This window comes from Panulirus ornatus, chromosome 61, assembly GCF_036320965.1.
Source record: "Panulirus ornatus isolate Po-2019 chromosome 61, ASM3632096v1, whole genome shotgun sequence".
In the NCBI taxonomy this organism is placed as follows: domain Eukaryota; kingdom Metazoa; phylum Arthropoda; class Malacostraca; order Decapoda; family Palinuridae; genus Panulirus; species Panulirus ornatus.
The window spans coordinates 4,439,992-4,462,288 of record NC_092284.1 but is presented as its reverse complement, the minus strand read 5'-3'; the positions used below and the strand labels follow the sequence as shown (position 1 = coordinate 4,462,288).

The 22,297-nt window shown below is 36.6% G+C and overlaps 1 protein-coding gene across 4 annotated transcripts in view; it reads left to right on the top strand.

Annotated features, from left to right (window-relative positions):
• LOC139767523 (uncharacterized) overlaps positions 1-22,297 on the top strand; it is a 63,406-nt gene that overhangs the window by 18,057 nt on the left and 23,052 nt on the right. For all 4 annotated transcript variants that reach the window (XM_071696973.1, XM_071696972.1, XM_071696971.1 and 1 more), the window contains 2 exons: positions 12,185-12,258; positions 14,719-14,787. In XM_071696973.1, coding sequence (XP_071553074.1) covers positions 12,185-12,258; positions 14,719-14,787 — 143 coding nt within the window. The remainder of the gene's footprint in view (positions 1-12,184; positions 12,259-14,718; positions 14,788-22,297) is intronic.

Genomic DNA, 22,297 nt, shown 5'->3' with positions numbered 1-22,297 from the left:
TGCATCTCTTTATAATTTGCACTCGCACCATCCTCCACCTTCACCCATCATGAAACCAGTTCACCCTTATATCCAACTCTTCCTCTGAAGTAGTTAGCGACACTACACCATCTCCATACAGCAGCTGTGGAAGCATCCATTATAATTCTCTATGCTTCAATAAAAGTACTCCACCATTGCCCCACCTCTCCTCACAGATAGTAACCCTTCCATAAAAACATTGAACAACCTTGGTGACATCACACATCCTTGAGATACTCCCACATTTCTTTAGGCCACACTCTTAAAACTGCATATCCCAACATGCTGACCCATTCATTGATGAAATGCATTCTGTAAACCTTTCTTTAATCCTTTCACCGCTGCATGCCCCCCCCCCTTTTTTTTTCTTTTTTTTCTAAGGGTCTAGTCATGGACAAATGTCCACATCAGGGCCGGGCCTAAATTGAAATATAGAGAGAAGTATGAAGTGAAAAAAGAAAAAGCAAGGGTAAGTATTTACGAATTTTTGAAGACGTGAAAGACCTTTCTAAATGTAAAAATCTGGTTTGCACATCCCCTTTGCTTCTGAAACCCACCTCCTTCTGCTCCAACAGTGGGCTTCATTAATTCTTTTTACACTATCATTCTCAATCCTACTCTATACCTTACTTAATATTGTAAGAAAACATGTTAGTCTGTAAATTGTACACTGATATTTACTCCCTTTTCTCTAATACAGTAGAACAATTCTGCTTTAATCTAGTCGTCAGGTACCAAATGACTTTTTCTTGCCTCACACGGTCATGTGGTACCTGACAACATTTTCTTGCCTCCATACACACCTTTCTGATCCACCTCACCATCTTGCAATTTATGGTCCCAGATTATCCATTCTCTAAGAGATTTAATCTTGTTGCTTTTGCCTTTGTGATATTCCATATACCTGTTCCTTTCTCTGCTTACCTCTGTACATTTAGACATGTTTTTTCACCATCATATAAGTGACTTGTTACATATACATCTTTTCTTTTCATGCTCACCTCCTTCCTGGAAAGATTATTGTTCGCTTGAATTCTGATGGCTACAACCACGTTTGTTTGATTGGTTGATACCAGTTAGAATTCTTGATGTTCATGAAATATAGCTGTTCTAGATTGTGTTGTAAGCAAATTGTTCATGTTCTTTTGGATTGCAGCATTATATGTCCTTTTTAAGGAACAGGGAGGCCATATTACTAGCTTGCAAATTGGGGACGGGTAATGTAGCTTCTCGAAATCAGTTTCTACAGAAGGTGCATGGCTGTATATGATGTATCCATTCTATTCATATGCAAAGGGCAGTATACACTGGATCCATGCAATGTTAATGTGATGAGCAGTATATATACACTCACTCCGTACGGTGTTAATTTGAAAATAGAGAAAATTAAATGCATTTTATGTTTGTGAATTGCTGTGCAATTTTTAATTGAGTCTTAGAGCCATCTTGCATTTTTTTTTTTTTTATTTAAAGAGAAGATTTTCCTTAGAGGCTCACTCATCCTCATGAGTGGTGTCCTGCTGAGAGTGAAAGGGCAACAAGGTTTACATAATTCATAATATGAATATGTTTGACGAAGATCATTTTTTTTGTTTGATTATTACAGTGTACTATGTCTAGTAATGTTATCTGCTTTCACTTTTCATATGTTTAGAATCTTTAGCTTTGTTATGTGTATTTAACCAAATATTTTGAGGAGTAGAACTTTCAAGTATTAGTGAGGGAATGTTGTATTTTTACTTATGGTTCCATTGAGAAGACAGATAAGGTAAACAAAAGTGGTTGACAGTTAGATATTGAGTATTTTGGAAATGGTAGGGAAAAGAATTACTGATAAGATTGACATCGTCACACTATCATGCATATTGATAGATACCACTACTTGTCAAACTTTTACTTGTTACTATCAGCAGTTTACAGGATAGCTAATCTCTGTTTTCCTGTGGGATAGTCAACACCTAAATAATAATGGTTTTTTATTATTGAAAATGGGGAGACATAAGGGAATTCAAGTTTCCCACATAAACATAGTCATCAGCATCTTTTTTGCGTTCCTTTTCTTAACCTTTCCATTGCTTATCCTTTAGCCTCTGAAAACAGTTTTGTTCATGATACATATTGTAGATGCAAGTGTAGAATAAACATGAGGATGGTCTGAATCATCCAAGAAATGCCTTTTAAACGCCTTTGAATTTTGTGAATCATGTCCTCTGGTGCAATAAAACAATATTGTTCCCCAAACAGGGTTGATATGGGTTTGCAGCATTCTGATAAAGTCTGAATTTTGCGAAATTGAGAATTCAGATTTGCACAATCTGAAGAGTGGTTTTATATTCCTGTGTGGCTCTGAACTTTGACCTTAGGTTCCGAAAAAAAAAGTGGTCCAATCGATAAATGTTTTCACTAACAGAATCCTTTCTTCCTTAGAAGCATTTATTTTATGGTTAGATTCATATCTATCTTAAGTTAAAACTCTGATTATAGAATTAAAGTGTTTAATTCTGTAATTAGAGGTTTTAAGAAATGAAAATGCTCAATTTTTATTTGTAAATCAGTGTTTTCAAAAAATTGGTCTCTGGATTCAGAAAAGTCTGATAAAGATCTTATTTTGTAATGAATATTTGATTTTTGGCTAAATGACGTTGATGGTTTTGGTAATTTTCTTGACCATATATTGCCATTTTCTAGTCACCCTTGAATAAAGGTATATGAATAAAAAGAGAGCTAGGTGAATACAACCTGAAAATAAATACCTGTGAAAGAGTGTATATGCGGCAATCTAGGACATTACTCAACAAATAATAAAGTTTATGAAAAGTTTAAAGAGGCTTGTAGAGAAATGGTTTTGTATTGCGGTTTAAGAGGCATAAATATTTTAAGGACAGAATAGGGAAGGGGCATAGGTATTTTGAGGGCAAGTTAAGGAAGAGGCTTGGGTATTTTAAGGACAAGATAAGTAAGAAGCATGAGTATTTTGAGGACAAGATAAGGAAATGGCTTGGTTATTTTGAGAACAAGATGAGGAAGATCCATGGATATTTCAAGGAAAAGATAAGGGAGTAGGTCAGTGCATTATAGTTTTCGGGTAGAATGACATAGGATGAGGTGTGATTATTATTAGTCTCTTCAAATTCTATCTCTGATCGTCACTCCCTTCAGGGTTTCATCAGGTGGATCAGGCTCATGTAGCCTCCATAGTATCAGTGATACACATAAAAGGAAAAGGAAATTAAAGGTCTAGTTGGGATGGAGTGTTGAGATTGTAGGGTGAAAATGAAGCTACAGTTTGATGAATTTAAAAAAAGTAGTTATGTGTTCGACAGTTGATGACGGCAGTGATCATGCTTTATGTAGGGATAAAGAGATTAAGTTGCCTTCTATGACATGTGAGAAATATGTGGGAGGTGTTCTTTTTCCCCTGTCCCCAGGGGAGTGGGGATGCCATTTCATGTTTGGAGGGGTGATGGCAGGAATGGATGAAGGCAGCCTTTACATGCCTCCAGTCTAAAGCTTGCCTTAAGATTGAATACATGTAATTTTTTTTTGAAAAATGCTGGTTGCTTAGTTTGTGTAAGTTAGTAAGGTTTCAGCACAAGTTTTTTTTTTTTTAAAGTTTTGTATTGGTTTAAGGGCATTTTTAAGTATCTATGCATTTCTTGTTTGTTTTCTTAGGGTGTTTTTAGATTTTCATCGTGATTCATACTTTTTAATGTTACGTTCTTGCTATGCATCCTTTGGTTAAAAAATCTTTGTATAGATATCAGTCTTATTTGGGTCGTGCCAGGAACAGATGAACAAACAACTCAAGTGCGTTCATCCAGTCTTTATTTCTGATTTATGTTATACAAAAAAACACAGCCAAGCCATATAACACTACTTTATTTATTTAACATAACCCAGACATGTATTCCTTACTGCAGTATGTTTGTGAGAGATGATGTATTTTCTGTAACTGATATGTAAGCTTTGGAGACTGAAATTGATTGGGCTTATTCAAAATAATATCTCGCAACCATTGCAGTTGGAAAAATATGGTCACAGAGCCAGAGTGACTTCTCTAACAAGCAAACTAGTGGTTACTAAAGGTTCAGTCAATTAGCATCCCTATCCTGCACCAATTTAGGAATCCCGTAAGATTTGTCCAGACAGTTACAGTTCATTGCTGGAGACGTGTGTGACAGTACTTCACCGTAAAGAAAGTGCAGTGGTTTATTATGCGCAAATGTATTTTGATAACTTCCTGTTATCATGATATCATGTGCACAGATTATGTACTTTCTATGCAGAATCAAAGCATAGTCAAGGGAATTAGAGAAAATAAAGAGGATTTGATGAATTTGTTTAATACTAAAGTCCCATTAACTTAGAGCAGCCTTAGCCACAAGTTTGAAATTGAAAACTGTAAAGATTTGCATCCCTCACAAGTCTTGTTAGATTATGACTTAAGAATTTGAGTGAAAACAACTGATTTGTAGAACCTTAACACTACTGATTTGTGTTCACGGGGCATTAGGTAAGCAGTTACTGCTGTAATTCCCTTGAATATTATTTATATTGAATGTACTCTGATGGCAGCAGCTTCTGTTTGCATTGGATCCTGTAGAAAAGGGTGTGTTTGTTGTAAGCAAGGAAAGTGAACTAATTTCCTAAAGTATACTATTCTGGTGTAGCGTTAAGTTTATGGCCGAAATAGGGACAAGTTAATCAGTTCATTATTGGATGTGGAAAAGCTCCAGAATTGATTGGAAGGGCTTATTGCCAGACTCAAGGTAAGTGAATTGCTTGTTAGGATCTCTCCAAACAGAATACCTTCATCCTACATGATGTTGGTAGGTGTCTTAAGATTCAGTCATTGATGGTTCAATCTCTTCTACGTTGGCATCTTCAGTTATTATTTCCTCGTTTTGAGCCTTCCTTTCTGGGTATCATAAGACTCCATCACTATCGTGCCTTGCTGCAGCTTAGATGCCTTCTTTCGAGCAGTGAAATTAGGTATTTGACCTGTAGTTCATTCCATTGCTAATTTAATTGTCTTATTTGAAGAAATTTTTCATATATACTGTTGTAAGATTTATTTAACCTTTGAAAACTTTTGTTAGGGCTCCTAAGTGATAATGATTTTAGGTCTTTGATTCTTTCCTCATAAGGCTTATTAATCCCAGGGAGGGGATTGGTTTAATTGCTTTAGACATGTAGATCCTTTTTTTTGAGTGCTTTGCTTATTCTTTCCATACATCAGAACCATTTCAACACAACTTGGTTGGCCCTAACAATCAGACAGTGCTTACTATCACACTTCTCTTACACTGTCATTTCTTAAATGATCAGTTTGCCTCATGCCACATATCTTCCTTTTGCATTTCATCTCCAGCATCTCCACCCTCTTCCTTTCCTTAGCATTCGTTGCTCAAGACTGGTATTCAAACAACTGTCAGGGCTAGTATACCTTCAGATGTCCTTATCTTTTCCCCTGACAGACATTGACTTCTCTTTCTGTAGTCCTTGATGCTCCCAGGACCTCAGCCCTTTTTTCTGTTCGCTAGCCTCAGCCTTCATGGTTCCAGTCACTGTCACATCCATTTCTAGTTACCTAAAGCACTCCACTTCCTCTAGGCTCTCCCCATTTGAACTTATACTTAAATTATTGTCATCTCCCTTGCTGATTGTTTTCCACTTTTACTCCAAGTTTTCTTGCTTCACATGCTTTCCCAAAGTCTTTTATCAGCATCTGGTCTGTCTCTGCAGTCTGCCATCAGAGCTAGCTTATTTGCATAGCCTGATTCGCCTCTCATGGCCCTAACCTGAATTATACCATAGACACTTCCCTTGTCTAAAACCATCTCATGTCCTTCCACATCCCCTGATCTGTTAACAGTTGAAATAATGGTGACATCACACGACATTAATTTTGACCCACCTTCACTTAGAACCACTCACCCTCTTTCCATCACTTAAGTACATTTTGTATTTTCTTGGTAAAAAAATCCTCATTGCATGTAGTAAATTTCCATTTGCCTCTTCGTAGCAACCTCCAAAGGGTAGCAGAGAAGTATTCTTACTGTAATCCTCTAAGGTTTCTCTTGGTCTGGCTGGAGACCAGTCATGGTTTCATAGGTGGCAGAGTAATTTCTTCCCTGTAAGGCCTCTTTATCAGCCATGTTGTAAATGTTGCCCATGACTCGCTTCTTTTCTCAAAATAAGCTAGTCTTGAAAAAAAATATCACCAAAGAGGCAAAGTTGTTTTTGATATGCGGATGTTGGTATTTCCGATAAGAATATTTTTCAGATGTGATTGATCAAGTTAAGCTCAGGTATATCTGGTGATGTAGTACATAGAGGTAACTCCAGTTATTAAATAATCTTTTCTTCATGGATGAGACCTGCTGGTTTTCAAGACATTATGTTATGGCTAACTTAACAACGATGCAGAAAAACAACTTTCAAAAACTGGGAGGCCCCTTTATTTTTCATATGCATTTTAAGAGGATGTTGGCAATTTTTGAGTGACATTACTTGCTGGCTTTGCATGTTTGTGTATGCACTTGTATTTGTGTCCCCTCTGGACCGATGTTAGTGTCCAGTGACCTAGCATGTAGATCAACAGGAACTGACTAGAAAATGGAGAAATAGGTCTCTCATTACTGTAGTATTTTCCTCTCAAAAATGTATTCAAGCATCCTGCCATGTATGATACTGGAAGGAGAGACAACCAAACCTGAACTAAGTCGGTGCAGAATGGCAAGTGGTGACATGCATGTGTGTGCCAAAATACCTAGTGACATTATATGACCTCATCATGATCAACTTGTCCCATTGTGTGTGAAGAGTAAAACCTCCGTTGGGTTGGTTAAATCTCTTTTAATGTGTGCATGTATGCTTTCATGTATGTATATGTGGATCCTGAAATAGGAGAGGAAAGAACGAGAAAAATAACATCAACCGTCCTTGAACTTACAGCCCCAGTGTAGGCAAAACTGCTTCAGGCATCTTAGATACAGAACTTGGTTAACCATGATGTGATTATTAAAAAGGTATATCCTAGGCTTAAGGTGGAGAGATTTATACTGTATCTTGGGTTTCTGAAGACAGTGAAGGCTGAACCAAATCCTCAAAAACAATATTCTTTTGGTGGATATGAGCTCATAGGAAAAACAGAGAAAACAAGACCTATTGGCCATGCTCATCTGTTGTTGGTTTTATCCTAAACCTGAGCAGTTCTAGGTAGGTAAGCTGAGGATAGAACAGGAAGAAGGCTCTCTCCTCACCCTTTGTTCCCTCAAGCGACAACAACAGTTGGTGAAAAGAAGAAACACCATACACTTCAGAAGTAGAGCGAGCATAGAATTATACAGGAAAGCATGAAGTAGAGTACTTACCAGGTCCCTTTGTTTTATTACACTACATTCTCTTCCTCACTGCATGCGGGCCTGGTTTGGATTAGGGGTATTTTAGAGAAAATGTATAGTATGTGTATGATATGTTATTTATTTCATTTAGAACATACAAACTGAGAAAATAATTTTCAAGAGTGTTTTCAAGGGTGTTTGTAGTCTTTTCATCAACAATATTTGCTGATAATTTGCTCCAATTTAGATGTGATTCTATTTGGAAAGAAACTTTTTCATGTTGGTATTATAAGTTTTAACTTTTTTCATTCCAGTTGTTCTGTTGACTGTATTACCTTTATTTCAAAAGGGTTTTCGTTTTGTTTAATGATCAGATTTATTCAGAATTTAGATTTTTATTTCATCAAGACCTTATGCAGTTTATTTTTCCAAAGAAAAAGGGATTTAGTCATCACTCCTCTTCATAAATTGTTCCCATAATTTTGTAGTTTGGGGACTAGAACTGGATTGTATTTTTTAAGATGTGGCCTTACTAATGCACTGAAAAGAGGATCGTTTCTGGTGTTTAGTGGTCTTTGTTTTTAGCTATAAGACTTGGTATTTGCTTTGCTTTTTTTGCTTGCTCTTATTCACTGTTTAATGTCCTTCAAATTCATTCCGATATTGACTTAGAGATCTTTTCTTCATTTACTATGGGTAGTGTTTTTAGTTTTATTTAGGTAGTATTTTTATTCCTTCTGTGCATAACTACATATCTATCAACGTAGGTAGAAACGTTAGGTAGTAGTAGTTGAAAGGAACATTAGGAAGGAGCAGTAGGTATAAGTATTCAGGAGGAACATTGGGTAAGAGCTTCTGCGAACACTGCATGATAGGCACTAAGGGCTGAGAAGTGGCACTGGAGTTCACTAGTTATGGAGACTAATGCCATGGCCATCCCTCTGAGGGAGTTTCAGTGGGAACGAGCATCAGAGATGTAGTTGGATAGATACATAACTATACTGCTAAGTTGTTAGGGTTTCTTTTTGAATTATTCCAGGGTTGATCATTTATAGCTTTTCCTTGTAACTTTGTATTGTTGTGATATTATGAATTTGAGACCTAGTTTCAGGTTGTTGATGTAGGTTATATAAAGAATGAGGCCAAGGATTGATCCCAGAGGCTCCCTACTTTCCACATTCAGCCTCTTAGAGGCCTTCATATTGGCTAGTAGGAATGAGGCCAAGGATTGATCCCAGAGGCGCCCTACTTTCCACATTCAGCCTCTTAGAGGCTTTCATATTTGAAATGGCTAGTTGCTTCCTGATAGTGAGCCATTTGTCAGTCCTTGCTCATTGTTTGTCTCCTATGCAGTGTTATTTAAAGGTACATTGTAGTCTCAAATGAATTTTAAAAGTGAACGTATTATGCCTGATGGTGTACTTTTGATTGATGTGGAGGTAATTTCTTTATCATCATTACTTATATTTTCTAATTCATTTGTTTTCCTTGTCTTACATATTTAAAGAATTCTTTTTTTTTTTTTAGTATTGCCTGCATTGGAATTGTTACTTAAAAGTTTTTGTTAAGAAAACCATATTGATTGCTTGGTGTTGTGATTGTTAAAATAAAATCTTGCAGTTTTGTCTTGAGTATTTTTTCCATTACTTTACTTACAACCAACATGAGAATAATTGGACATTAGCATAATTCTTATCTCCTTTGTACTATATGTGGATGGCAGCTTTTGGTTACATACTTTACCTTCAGTTTCAGGGAATATTAATTACTGTCTGACCTTGTTGAAGACTCTTGAGGACAGTTCTCTTTTAGTTAGGATGATGTGTTCGAAGTATTTCTGTGACTTGAGGTTTTTAACTTTTGTTAAGTTTAGCATCGTGTTCTGTGGCCCTGAATTTTTTATTATATTATTTTGTTTGACAGTTAATAAAAATTGAAGGATTTGATTGATGTGGAGGTAATTTCTTTATCATCATTACGTATATTTTCTAATTCATTTGTTTTCCTTGTCTTACATATTTAAAGAATTCTTTTGTTTTTTTTTAGTATTGCCTGCATTGAAAGGTAGACTCTCGGGGTTGTTTTGTTAGTCATTATCTGCCTTTGTGGGAGTTGCATGTTAACTTTGGTCACAGCATGAAAACTTGTAGATCTCTATAGATGTTTCTCAGTAGTAAAAGAATTGAATGGTAAAGAACAAAAGTATTATTTTATTTATAAAATGGTTTTTCCTTGCTCTTGAGAAAATTCCATCTTTGGCCTTGGTACTTCATTTAATTTTTTTTTGTATTTTCAAAGATTTCCAACCATTGTTGCTTTTCTCCTTGTAGCTATTGTGTGCTGCATTGCATGCAACATGGATGTTCCGTGGGACACATTTCTAGTTAACATTTTTAGGAAATTTCTTTTTTCATGTTTGTGTTTCCTTTGTCAAATAGTTTTGTCACCTGCACAGCATGGCAGACACTTTGTCCATCTTTAGTGTCATTCATCCGTCCATAACTAGGAGTCAAGTTGTAGCCTGCAACTTAACTTTATTCATAACTTGACAGAGCATATTTTTGTTTTGTCAACGGTCAGGTAATTGAGTCATAAATGCCTGCATCTAGCTTGTTTATTGTAACTGTGCCTAGGTATTTTTGGACATCAATGAAATATTTTATTACTTGCCATTAATTCTTTGTCATACTTGTTTTCTATATTTCTATATTTGCATAGATGTATTTGTTTATTATAATTGTTATTGATTTTTTTGAGAGAGCATGCAAAGTAAATTCATTCTGGTATCACGTTATGCTTTCAGTACTTTTGTTTGTCATACTGGTTTTGCTTTGCAGTTATGAAAGAGCTTGGTAGTCAGTTACTTAGGCCTTATTTACATGTTTCTTTGAATTAAAACAACTCCCTCAGCTCTAGTAATGCAAATTTCAAATGGAACAGTGTAGGAAAGAAGGGTATGTGGAGTGTCAGGGTTATAGGGGGTCTGTAGAAGGATTTGCCCTGCCTGGACGAGGCTACTGACCTCAGACTGACCATATCGTAGCATCCATGGTTGGGTCAGCTTACTTGATTGACCACCACTGTAGGACTTTGTCTTGGTGTCTCTTGTACTAAATGAGTGGCCCATTTATTTCTATCGCAACATAGCATATGCCTGAAGTTCTCTAGAACTTGGCTTGTGTATTCTTTCCTTGTTTAGTTCAGATGGAGGCTGTTCTTACCGTAAAGACTAATGTCATAACTGAAGTATTTCCATTGTTTCGTCTCATCAGGTCATAGTCAGCATTTTACTTCAAGCACAGGAAGCTTATGTGGTATCTGGGCTGTAATCCTGTTACAGTCCCCTTTCTGCAGCCTTTTCTGAACTTATGAACAAAGGCCTTATACCTGCCTGTTATTTATTGTGGTGTAGACCACATGTTGGTTCCCTCCCAGACAATGAAAGTCATTCCCTTGGAAGTGTTCTAGAGTGTTGTAAAACTCTCCAGGGACATCCTCGGTCTTATCTTCAGACTTTTCTTTCTTCTGTTCATTGCTCCAAGTCCACTGTCCCAGTGTCTTACTAAAGAATTGCCAACGAAAATGATACTAGAATGATCTTATTATTCTTCCTTTAAATCACTGATTGTCTTGTAAGTTGCTACCTCTGTAGCAAACAGCTACTGTTTTGACAAATTTCCAGGTTGGCCGAAAAATACATGTAACCTCTGCTTTGCTTTCCATTCACCATCCTGTTCTTTAAGTGGTTTATTTTGTCATTTACAGATGCTTCTTTCATTCGTTGAACTCCTTTTGCAGTTATGAGCCCTACCTCAAATTTGCGAGCCTTCACTGTGTTACCTAGCTTTTCTCATGCTTCAAAATTTTTCTTGGTATTTACTGTCATCCTTTGATGTAAGACAGAACAAGCATGATGTGTACTATCTTCCTTGATGAAGTCATGCTAATAAGTGAGACAGTTGTAGTGTGGGGTGGGATGGGTTGCTGGAAGGAGACACCAGAAAATCCCTACCATTTTTCCTTTGAATCACTGTAGTTAAAACTAGGCAATTTAGATTATATGTTTCCCCTTTCCATTACACCTGTCCTAGGATCCCTCTCTATGGAGTTCCCTCAGCTCATAGGAGGTCAGCCACAAGAAAATATAGATACAGTAGATTGTGTTTCCTCCCAAACCCGGATTAATTGGTGTGGAAAGATGTTGAGATAGTCAAGGCTTTAGGAGAAGAGCGTATATCTTCCCAGACCCCAAATGATCATCTTAGGATAGGGACTTAATCTGGCTGATGGGAGAAAAACAGTGCACCATTAATTGCTTCATTCAAACCAAATATCTATAAAGTGGAATGTCCCCTGCCTCTTCGGGACCGAACCCTGACATGATTGGTTTTCATAATGTTTAGGTTCTGGAGGATCTAACATTAAGAGTGTCCAGGTTTGGGAGGACACGCTGTGTGCACTCCTTTGGAATGTAGCAACGGTTGCCTTATACCCATGATTTCACTGAGTACCCTCATTTGACATAGATGTGGAATGAGACTTGTGTTAAAACTACAAAAATTTTTCTTTTAGAGAGAGATTTTAAGTAGAAAAAAAATCATCTCATCAAACTTCTGACTTACAGATGATGGCATACAAAAATTGTACTTATGAATCTCTGAGATTTGGAAGAAATGCCAATGAATAGGAATATCTTCGGAGAAATATCAGAATGGTAATTGATATAATGTATATACTTTTGTATATACTGGTTTTAGAGATTCCTTTTTATGCTTAGATTATATGTGTGATGATATTTTTCTGCAACTTTTTTGTAGCTGAAGAATATGGCAGTTTCGTGACAGTGAAATACATAGAAAGCCAACCAGGGAAGGTGGGATACTACTGTGAGGTAAGGGAAATAGTACATGATACAGTTTTCTAGTATTGTGGTAATGTAGAAAGTTTCTTAGCAAAGTAGATATCCCCAAGTGATTCAGATGTGAGTGTATAAGTTAAAAAAAAAGGGCTATGTGAACATGTTCAAGTTTTTAACTCGAAAATTTGGTAATGGGATTTAGAAGAGAGGTGAAATAAGGAAATGTTTCATCTAGAATAATGGAAAGTATGTCATGTGTGATTGTCGGATTAATGGGGCCTTTATACTTTTGAGGCATGAGTGTGATTGGACAAGTGTAAAAGAACGGTCAGTGGGAAAAAGGGGGTTTTAAGGGTACATCTTTGCTTAGTTATGCTAGACCCTCTCACCCCCTTTGTAGAACCTACTTCAAGAAAGTAGGTTTTAGCGGCTTAAAGTTTTGGATATCCTTACACCTTGTATAAAAACCCAGGTCCAAATATGTAGTGCTTATTGGTGGTAAACTGCATAGGAAGTCAGAAAATGAGAGCAAAGGAATGATGGGTAATGAGCTGTGGGACTGTTAAAGAGCATAAGGAATTAAGTTTAAGGTTGATGTGGAGTAGAGAGAAAGTGCAGTATGGGAGGTGAGTGATCATTAGTACATTTAAGAGATCAATGAGATGATGAGGAAGAAAGGAGTACATTGAGGGAGGGAGGAGTTTAATGACTTCTCTGACAAATTTGATGCAGGTGATTGAATTATAGTCCTGGGGGATCTATATTACAAAGATGGACAATGGTAATTGAGGACAATAATCAGGAGGGTCATGGGATCCCTGGTTTGAATGAAAATGGGGAAGAGCATGTTGAGATCTGTACTGAAAGAGGATTAGGTATCAGATGTATGTAATTGGAAAAAGGTGCAGATGTCAGTGTATATGGGTGTGTGAGATTGGCATCCTGTAGCCATACGTGAATTATGTGTTTATTGGCAAGTGTACATAGAAGAGAATGTCAGATGTGAACATGTTGTTCATGGAATGTGAGATTGTTTTTGCCTGTGAGTAAAAGTTGGTGGCTATAGGGAAGGAAGAAATGACATATGTATGAAAAAGTGGTGATAATGAGTGAGCTTGAAAAAGTGGCCCATGGCATACGTGAGAAAAATGAAATGGGGGTAGAAAGCAGTGCTTAAGTATGTGAGTGAAGTGTATGATGTGTAAGTAGGATGCAGGTGTATGAGAAAGAATAGCGAATGGTGGAATAAGATTGCTTTTGGAACAGGAAAGGAAAATTAAGTATCTGATTAGATATCAGAAGATAAGGTGTGTGAATGATTGGGAGAAGTACAACAGAAAGCATTTGTAGGTCATATCAGCAAAGGCTGAAAAAGAGAGCAAGTGGGAAGTGACAAAAAGGAATGCTCAAACTGTAAAGATGTAACTTTTGAATATACTTGTTGAGATGTGTTGGAGGTTAGTAGTGGACAAGATGTTCTCATGCACAGACAGTCTGATTGCGATGAAGTAGTGATGCTTTGGGAAGGGTGTATGAAAAGGAAAAGCTCTGTGCTTTGAATTGAAATGGCTTCACTGAGGCTGTTCCCTGAAAAGGGGTAGAAGTTGCATTGTAGCGATATTATACCGTAACAAATAACATTGAAGTATTTATCTAGACTTGGATTGAAGATACTGAGTAGTCCAGACAGTGTTATATGAATGCAAATCTTAAACTTTGCATGCAAGTGAAAGGAAGAGGGTGGAAGCACTGGAAGTGGAATGCTTTACACCAATGAAGGTGTGTGATGTGAGATGGGTCAGTTTTGTGAGATATGATATTGTCACGGAAGAACGTGGTAGCGAGTGTAGTTTGATTGAAAGGTTGACAAAGATGTGCAAAAATGGTTTAGACGTAGGACGATGGTAGGTGATGACAGACTGACAGAGAGGATCTATGTGTCAAAAGCAGAGGGAGCATGGGACAGGAGGAGATGGAATTATGGAATAAAGAATAGTTTAAAGTGTCAGGTCCTTGACTATTTTGAAAGGCGAGATGTTTGTGGTATATGGGGGCAATGGGCATAACAAAGATACATGAAGTGGTCAGGTTTTTAAACCCTAGGTCAGCCTGTGAGCCTTGGCTATGGATGATAGTGTTTGATTTTGGTACATTGTATTTAACAGTGAGAGACTGCATGGGTTTAAATGCAGCTGCTGTTTACCTGTCGACATTATTTCCAAAAGATGGGAAAAGCATGTAGTTATTGGAGAAAAATTACTCTTTTTTAGCTCTGTGAGAGTGTTTTTGGGAAAGCATCAAAGATAAGGGATACAAGGAAAGAGTATATGAGAATATATGAGTTTTAACTGTGTTGATTTTTTTTTCTTTGTAAAACCACATTTTATTTATTCCTTTTCATATTTATAATGATATTTGAATTGCATTTGCTAATTAACCGATTTCATATATTTCAAAGTTATGCAAAATAACGTATGGTTTTGTGATTTGCAGCTTTGCTATGCAGAAATGAATGCAAGGAAATCATTGGAGCTACACTGCGGTGGTATGAAGCATTTAAAGGTAAAAACTGATCCATATATAGGCAGGAAACCCTAATGTATACAGCTGGCAAATATTATCTAATTTATGTTTATATCTGGTATTGAAAATAAAGAATGGACTAGTTTTTATGTAGTTGTCATACGTGAGGTTTGCATGCAGATGACAGTTTTTTATACCGATTTCGTTTCTGAAATTTTCGTCCCCTTCCTATTTTAAACCCTTGAGATGAGAGGGGAATTTTTCTTTATCCCTCTTGTCATATTTTCATTGCTTTTCCTTTTTCAACACCTTGCATTTTCAGTGTACGCCTACCATATTTGATTATGTTATGGAATGTTTGCTGTTGTGTGAGTTAACCGACTAGTGAATATTCATCTTTCCTGATTTTTTTCTAATGGTCTCACATGCCTTAATGGCACTTTTTTTGATGCATTCTGCAGGTACCCTCACATCATTTCTGTGTTTTATTGTACTGTTTCATGAACCTACTTGACTTTCTTGTATGAGTTCTTTTGGAAGTTAGATGAGAAGCTGAGGTCATGTTAGCACATCAAATGATGGAGGTATTAGGAACTATAGACTAATTCTGAGAAACTGTCTGATGTAATCTTGAATATTTACTCATAGGTTTGTCATAGACGCTACAACATTGTTATATACACGTCCATTCTGCAGATTTGTTTAGGGGGAAGTCAAGTATGAATTTCAAAGTAATGTGCTGTTCTAAAAAAAATTTGTTTTACATTTTCTTTTAGGATTAAGCACTGTGGTTATGGCAGTTTGAATGTCAGCTGAATGAATATCCACTGTAAATTGGGTTCTCTTTTGATTGTATTGATACATGGGGAAAAACATTGGATTCATATATATAATGAAACATTATCAAATATAGGAGAAACAATTTGAAAAATTGTGAAACCCTGACAAACACTGACTTCCTCCTTTACATGGTAAGATGTCAAGTGCCAGGTAGAGTGAAGTGGGTATGTTTGAATTTACAGTAATCCCAAGAGTCTTCATTGGTTACGAATCATGGGCCATGAATACAAATGAAAGGAGGGGGTAGACTTGCTGGAAGTGATATGCCTGTGAATGATATATGGTGTGAGGTATGTTGACCTAGTAAGGAAGGACATGGTGAGAGAGGATTGTGGTGGTAAGCATTGTCTCATTGAGAGAGCTGACCAGGATGTGCTGAAATGGTTCAGATATGTGGAGAGAACAAGTGAAAAAACCACTGACTGAGGCATGTGAAGTGTTCAAGCTTCACCATAGGATAATCATTAGGGCTAGGCTGTTGATGGTCGACTTTGGTGTTGATGTATCATAAAAACATGCATCTGGTGCTGTATGTCCTAGACAGCACTTAGGATATTTAAACAAGCACTTGATACTATATATGCTAGAGAACGTCAGAGGATATATAAACAAGCACTTGATACTATATATGCTAGAGAACGTTAGCCAGATATTGAGAGCCTTTTGATAATAGAGATTTATTTGACATAGTCTAACAGCAGTTGTTCAAAAGATATTGGTTTTACTAATGTGAAAGGCTGTCATATGAAACAAACCTCTTAAGATTTTTATTGGAGATTGAGCTTTGTCTCAGACGAAAGGAGAGACGGGGTGAAATGTTTGTATGTGGACCGCTGGAAAGCTTTTGACATTATACCCCATGATGGGCTGATTAAGAATTTGGATCACCAGACAGGAATAAGGGGGAAACATCATGAAAGAAAGCACTTTCTAAGTGTAAGGGAACAAAGGTTGCATATCAGAGGAGCCTTTTCAAAATCGATGGTCAGCAGCAGAGTGGCATAGGATTCTGTTCTGGAATGGTTACTCTTCTTGATCTTTGTGAATGACTTACCAGAAGGTATGGACTCTTGTTTGAATGTTTGCAGATGGTGCAAAGGTCTTAAGGTAAGTGAAGAGTGAGCAGGAGTGCATCAACTTACAACGGGACCTAAAGAAACCCCGGAGTTGGTCTGACATGTTGTTGATAAGATTCATCCCAAGCAGATGTAAAGTAATGAGATTGGGACATTGAAGGAATGCCTCAGTATAAGTATTGTCTAAAAGAAAATAACTCAGAATTTTATGTGTGAGAGGAACTTGGGAGTTGACATCGTCCCTCCCCTTTTGGTAGAGTCCCACGTATAGTAAAGGAGACAAAATACAGGCAAATATTAGAATAACTTATAAGTCATAAGATACAAAAATGTTTTGGCAAGCTGCTCTTATCTTACATAAGGCCAAAACTAGAATGTGCTTCTCAAGTTTGGTCACCACACCCAAAGATACACAAAGAGCTCATAGGGAAGATCCAGCGTAGGGCAACAAAGATGCTTCTGGAATTGATAGAGACGAGGTTCATGTAAAAGCTGGAAGCTTTAAGCTTGCCCACCATGAACAAAAGAAGAGTGAGAGATGGCCTGATCACAATCTTTAAGTTTTTGACTAGAGTGATGATCTAGACAGTTCTTTGAGAGTTGTAGAGATGGAGTAAGTAACCAGAGGACTTAACATGAAATTGTAAAGAGAGGTGGATGAATGGAATAAAATGAAAGATGAAGTAATGATGGACAGCATGTGAAAGTTTAAAAGGTATTGGAATAAAAAAGTACTGGATGGAGAGAAAGGGGTGTATGCAAGGGAGGCGTTTGTATGGATAGGGATAAGTGGAGACACTTTTGCCTCGACCACCCCCTTGAATGGAGTTCCTGGAGAGAATAGATGATATTCAGGAGATGGGATCGTATGAGGGTAAAACTCCTTTACCCTTACAGTACAAATAGCTAAGTACAGATTTTCTTTTATGTCTATTTTTACTGGTTAGAGCAGGTATTTTTTTTGTATGATCGTTCTCATCATCATTTATCATAGGGAGAGAGATATTTGAGTGTTGGGTATCTTGTGTGCATGGTATTTGATTATGGTCAGTCTTTAATAATGTGCATGATACGACTTTTTTTGAGTTTGTGTGGACCAAAGACGCAAGCAAGGTTTCCATTAGTAGTGCTTTGTTCATAGTATTCATTTGTGTAAACTTAATTTTTTTTTTCTGTAGTTCAGTAAATGTTTTATCTCAATATTTTACTGGAACTTACTTTTTAAGGTTTCAGATGAGATTACTCAAAAACCATTTTATCCTTATGTAGCATTCATGGTTCTCCATCTGCCATAAATATCATGATTTTTATGGGGCACATATTGTTGGTATTGCATTTTAGCCAAATTCTGTGTAAGGCATTTTATCACAGTGACCTTAGAATTCCAGTAGTAACATTTTATCTGATATTCAGAATTATATCCCTATGAATATTGTCAGAGGAGCAACACCTTTGGTTCCACGTTATGTAATGTCGAGTGAGATCACTTTTAAACAGTCTTGTATGGGGTACTGTGGGATTCAAACTAAAGTGAAATTTATTGTTAATAATATTTGATTACAGTAGATTTTATGAGAGTACCTAATTCTTTTTTTCATAAAGACGCAGCCACCTAATTAATGTCATGACATTGTTTCTGCATTGGAACTTAGGCACTGAGTGTTGGTGTCAGTGCCGTTATGTATTGTAATAGATGTAAGTTTTACCCAGTGTAAGACAGAGTGGCCTCTGTTTTCACTGGGTAAAACTTGTTAATGAAAGTTAAATGCTCTGATGAAAAGCATTCTTGAAAGGTATGCCATAACTGTTGTTGTCGTTGCCAAGACATATTGTAATAGACTTAAGTTTTTACCAGTGTAAGACAGACTGGCCTTTGTTTTCATTAGGTAAAACGTGTTTATGAGAAGTGTTGCACTGATGCAGTGCATTATTGAAAATTGTGCACTAACTGCTATTGCCTGTGCCAATGCATATTGCATGAGACTTAGGTTTTAACCAATGTAAGACAGACTGGCTCCTGTTTTCACTGGGTAAAACGTGTTTATAAGAAGTAATGCACCAGTGAATTGCATTATTGAAAATTGTGCACTAATTGCTGTTGCCTGTGCCTTTACATATTGTAAGAGACTTTAGTTTTAACCAATGTAAGACATGTTGATCCCCTGTTTTCATTGGGTAAAACTATTATGTGCCTGTGACCGTGATTGGTGTTCATTTGTGAAATGATTATGTCAAGGATGGTTGTAGAAACTACTCCATTATGTCTGTATTACAGATGTCATTGAGCAGAAGGTATGGTTCTTGTTAATTTAGAAAGGCTTGATTGATACTGCAAAGCCACCTGATTTCTTCCCTGTTGTATAGAATGTACAGACAATAAATACTACTTTTGTGGTTTTATATACTTACAGTTAAAGAGTTTATTTTAACTAGTGTAAGACAGATTTAGATTCTGTTTTCGCTGGGTAAAATGGATGTACTCTTTTTTTTAAGAGATGTTAATCAGTGACCCATAAATCATGTCATGGTCATAAGTAAGGGTTACTTATTGATGATAATGCCAACAGCATTGTAAGGCACTGCAAGATAAAGATGTGTAAATAGTATTAAGGTGGTACATTTCTTACTTCGTGTTTCCTGGCCAGGTGAGATGGCATCCCATTGGATTGTATAGGGGCAAAGAAGGCAATGCAATGACCATCCATGCCAACACATAGATGTTGATAATCAGGGGCAATAGAAGGTGCCCATTTCACTTGGGCATACATTATTTAGGCATTGATGATGTGGGATGCAGAATGTCACATGTACGAGACATTTTCTCTCCCCCATGTGTTAGAGAAGTCTTGGGTGCCTTATTCTCTGAAATACTTTTTTTCATATTAAAATTGTATTCCATGTCCCATTTCCTGAATAAAGTGGAGCACACAGTACGGAATGTTCCTAAGAGACTTCTGTTACGGTACATCCAATATTTCACAGGCTGAATGTCCAAATCATAACCAAAGTCTTGTGTGTGCTACTGTTGCTGTCACATAAGTAAAGCAGATATTGTCTTTTATTATCAGAGCATATATTAAAAGACAAAGGTTTGCTTTAGAAGGGGTTCAGTGTTTAGAGGTTTACGTGATACTACCATTGGGATTTATTGTGATGAATTTCTTACCAACTTTGAGCACTCTGATGTATATACATATAGATATATACTTTTTTTATATATAGATATGTTAAAGTCATGATTGTTTTAGTCATATTCAGAGTTTGTTCGTATAATTTTTTTCTGTATTCCTATAAAGGATATCTACTACTTAATCAACTTCTGTATGAAAAAGTGCCTGTGGCGTTTATTTCTGAAATTGTGTATATAATCTTTGAAAAGTACTTGATAGAGCTTAAAAGACACCTGCTTCCAGTTACCCGCAGATGGGATTTATTCAGCTTGAGCTTTGTATTTTCAAACTACCAGACTAAAGTGGCAAAAACCCTCGCAAGCAACCACATACTCTTGGCTGGCCAGTCATGAACTGCTGAAGACAGAAAAAGAAGAGAGTGCACGGGGATACATATACCTAGGATTTCTTTGCCAACAAACTGGTCATTGGTTACAAGCTCGGTACTGATACATGCAACAAGAAACTGTTATGCTGTGGAAAAGCATATGGATTGTCAAACTAAGACAGACTGGTGTGTAGTCACAGATTTAACCAAATGACTGATGATATTGATGCTAATGGGGTTTTACACAGAAAAAGGCATGTGTATGTTAAACAGTCCAGATTATATTAGTATGTAGAGATAATTTTGGACTGGTACTGAAATTTGCTGTGCTGGATAGATGTGAATTTCAGGCAGATATTCACACATATTCAAATTAATATCACACATTAGTCTGATATGCTTTCTTGGTTAATGAACTAGTATCTTAGTAACTGGTGAATGATAGTGAAACTAGGTTTGCCTGACTCCCAGAGAGGTATGCCCTCTCGTAAATTAGCAGTTGTTAATCATTACCCAGCTCATTTAAACAGTGACAACAAAGCAGTGTAAATGATCTCCTAAATCTAGTGGCTTGTTTAAGAGAGAAAAAGAAAAAGTAGGTCCTTTGGGAGACAAAGTATGAGGCCAGGCTTAGTAACCACCTCTTCATATTTACCCCAAAGATTATCATGGTCTCTTTGCAGTCATCGATGCACTGTTATGATAAAGGCTGCAATGTATGGTTGTAGCTAGGAGATTTATGTTTAGATTTTTTTATGTCCATATGTAGCTAACACCCTGAGATAACAAGTCATTTTTGTCGTTTTTTCACTGTTTATATCTATACCTACATCTTCCCTGTATGAATTAATGGACTTGCATTATTAACACAAAAATTTCATTGTTTGGTTTCTTGCAGTCAGTCAACCAGTCAGCCTAGCCCAGCTTGTTTGAGAATTGTTTCATTTTTAGATATTTTTAGGTCAACATTTGAATGAGAGGAATATTCAAGAAGGGGTAGACATGGAGTTATAAAATCCAGACATTTTATTTTATTGCCAGTTATCTCTGATTAGTTTGCATCGTAGCATGTACATATACTCATGGTTATGCGAGTCTGATTTCACATTGATATAGTCTGTGTTTTAACCTCACTGATCTCTTACATGATGTTTATTGCTTAGTACCTCTCACTATAATTGTTATAGTATTCATGGAGCATATGCGTTGGAACAATTAAGGGCTTATCATATTATGCTAGATTTCCTGACTTGGACATATTTTGTGGACAGTGGGTGCCATTGTTATGCATACTGTGTTGATATACGCAGATCCATTGAAGACTTCTGTAATTCTTATGTATGCATGGTAAGAAGATGAAGTTTGATTAACCAAAGCTCATTCATTTTGGCCTTTGAAAAGAACTGATTCACCTACTGTCCCTGACCTACTTAAAGGAGAAGTTTTCAATTGTATCTTCAACTTTGGTCCCATTAGCATCAGGGAGCTGGGGATCAGTTGTACACCTCGTCTTATATCACATGCAAGCCTTCAGTGGGTGATGATTTTTCTTAAAACATATTGGAGTTAAAAGGCGAATAGTTTTATGTATCATGTGTCATAGAATATAGTTTCCGGTAGTGAATTAATTGATACCAGCCTTAATGTATAACTTTACTTTGATGTGTGATATTCCAATTAACATGTTGTTATCATGTTCATGCAGCACAGATTAAGACATAGGTAATTAGAATATTGAGAAAAAATGCCTTCCTTCAAGACTGTATAACCAGTTATTTTATGAATCTTTTACGTTTTGATTTCTTTAGAGAAAGAATGTTCTTTAACCGATATGTAAGTTTGTTATGATTCTTCTTTCTTAACAAAGAGATCGCATTAGCAGTGTGCCATTTCTCTCAGAATTGCGGGATCTTTGTAGTACAGATGGGGCTGTGTTGTTGAAAAACATGACTTGAGATCTAAAAAAAGACAGAAAAATTCTTCAGTTTTATTAAAGATTGATAACATAAGTCAGGTGAATTTTGTATGAAGCGTTGATGCATCTCCTTAGGTTGGCATTGCACAAGGGGTTAAGTTTTAACTTTTTTTTTTATGACTACCTGTAACTGAAGATATGTGTAAGGTTGAGAAGGTGC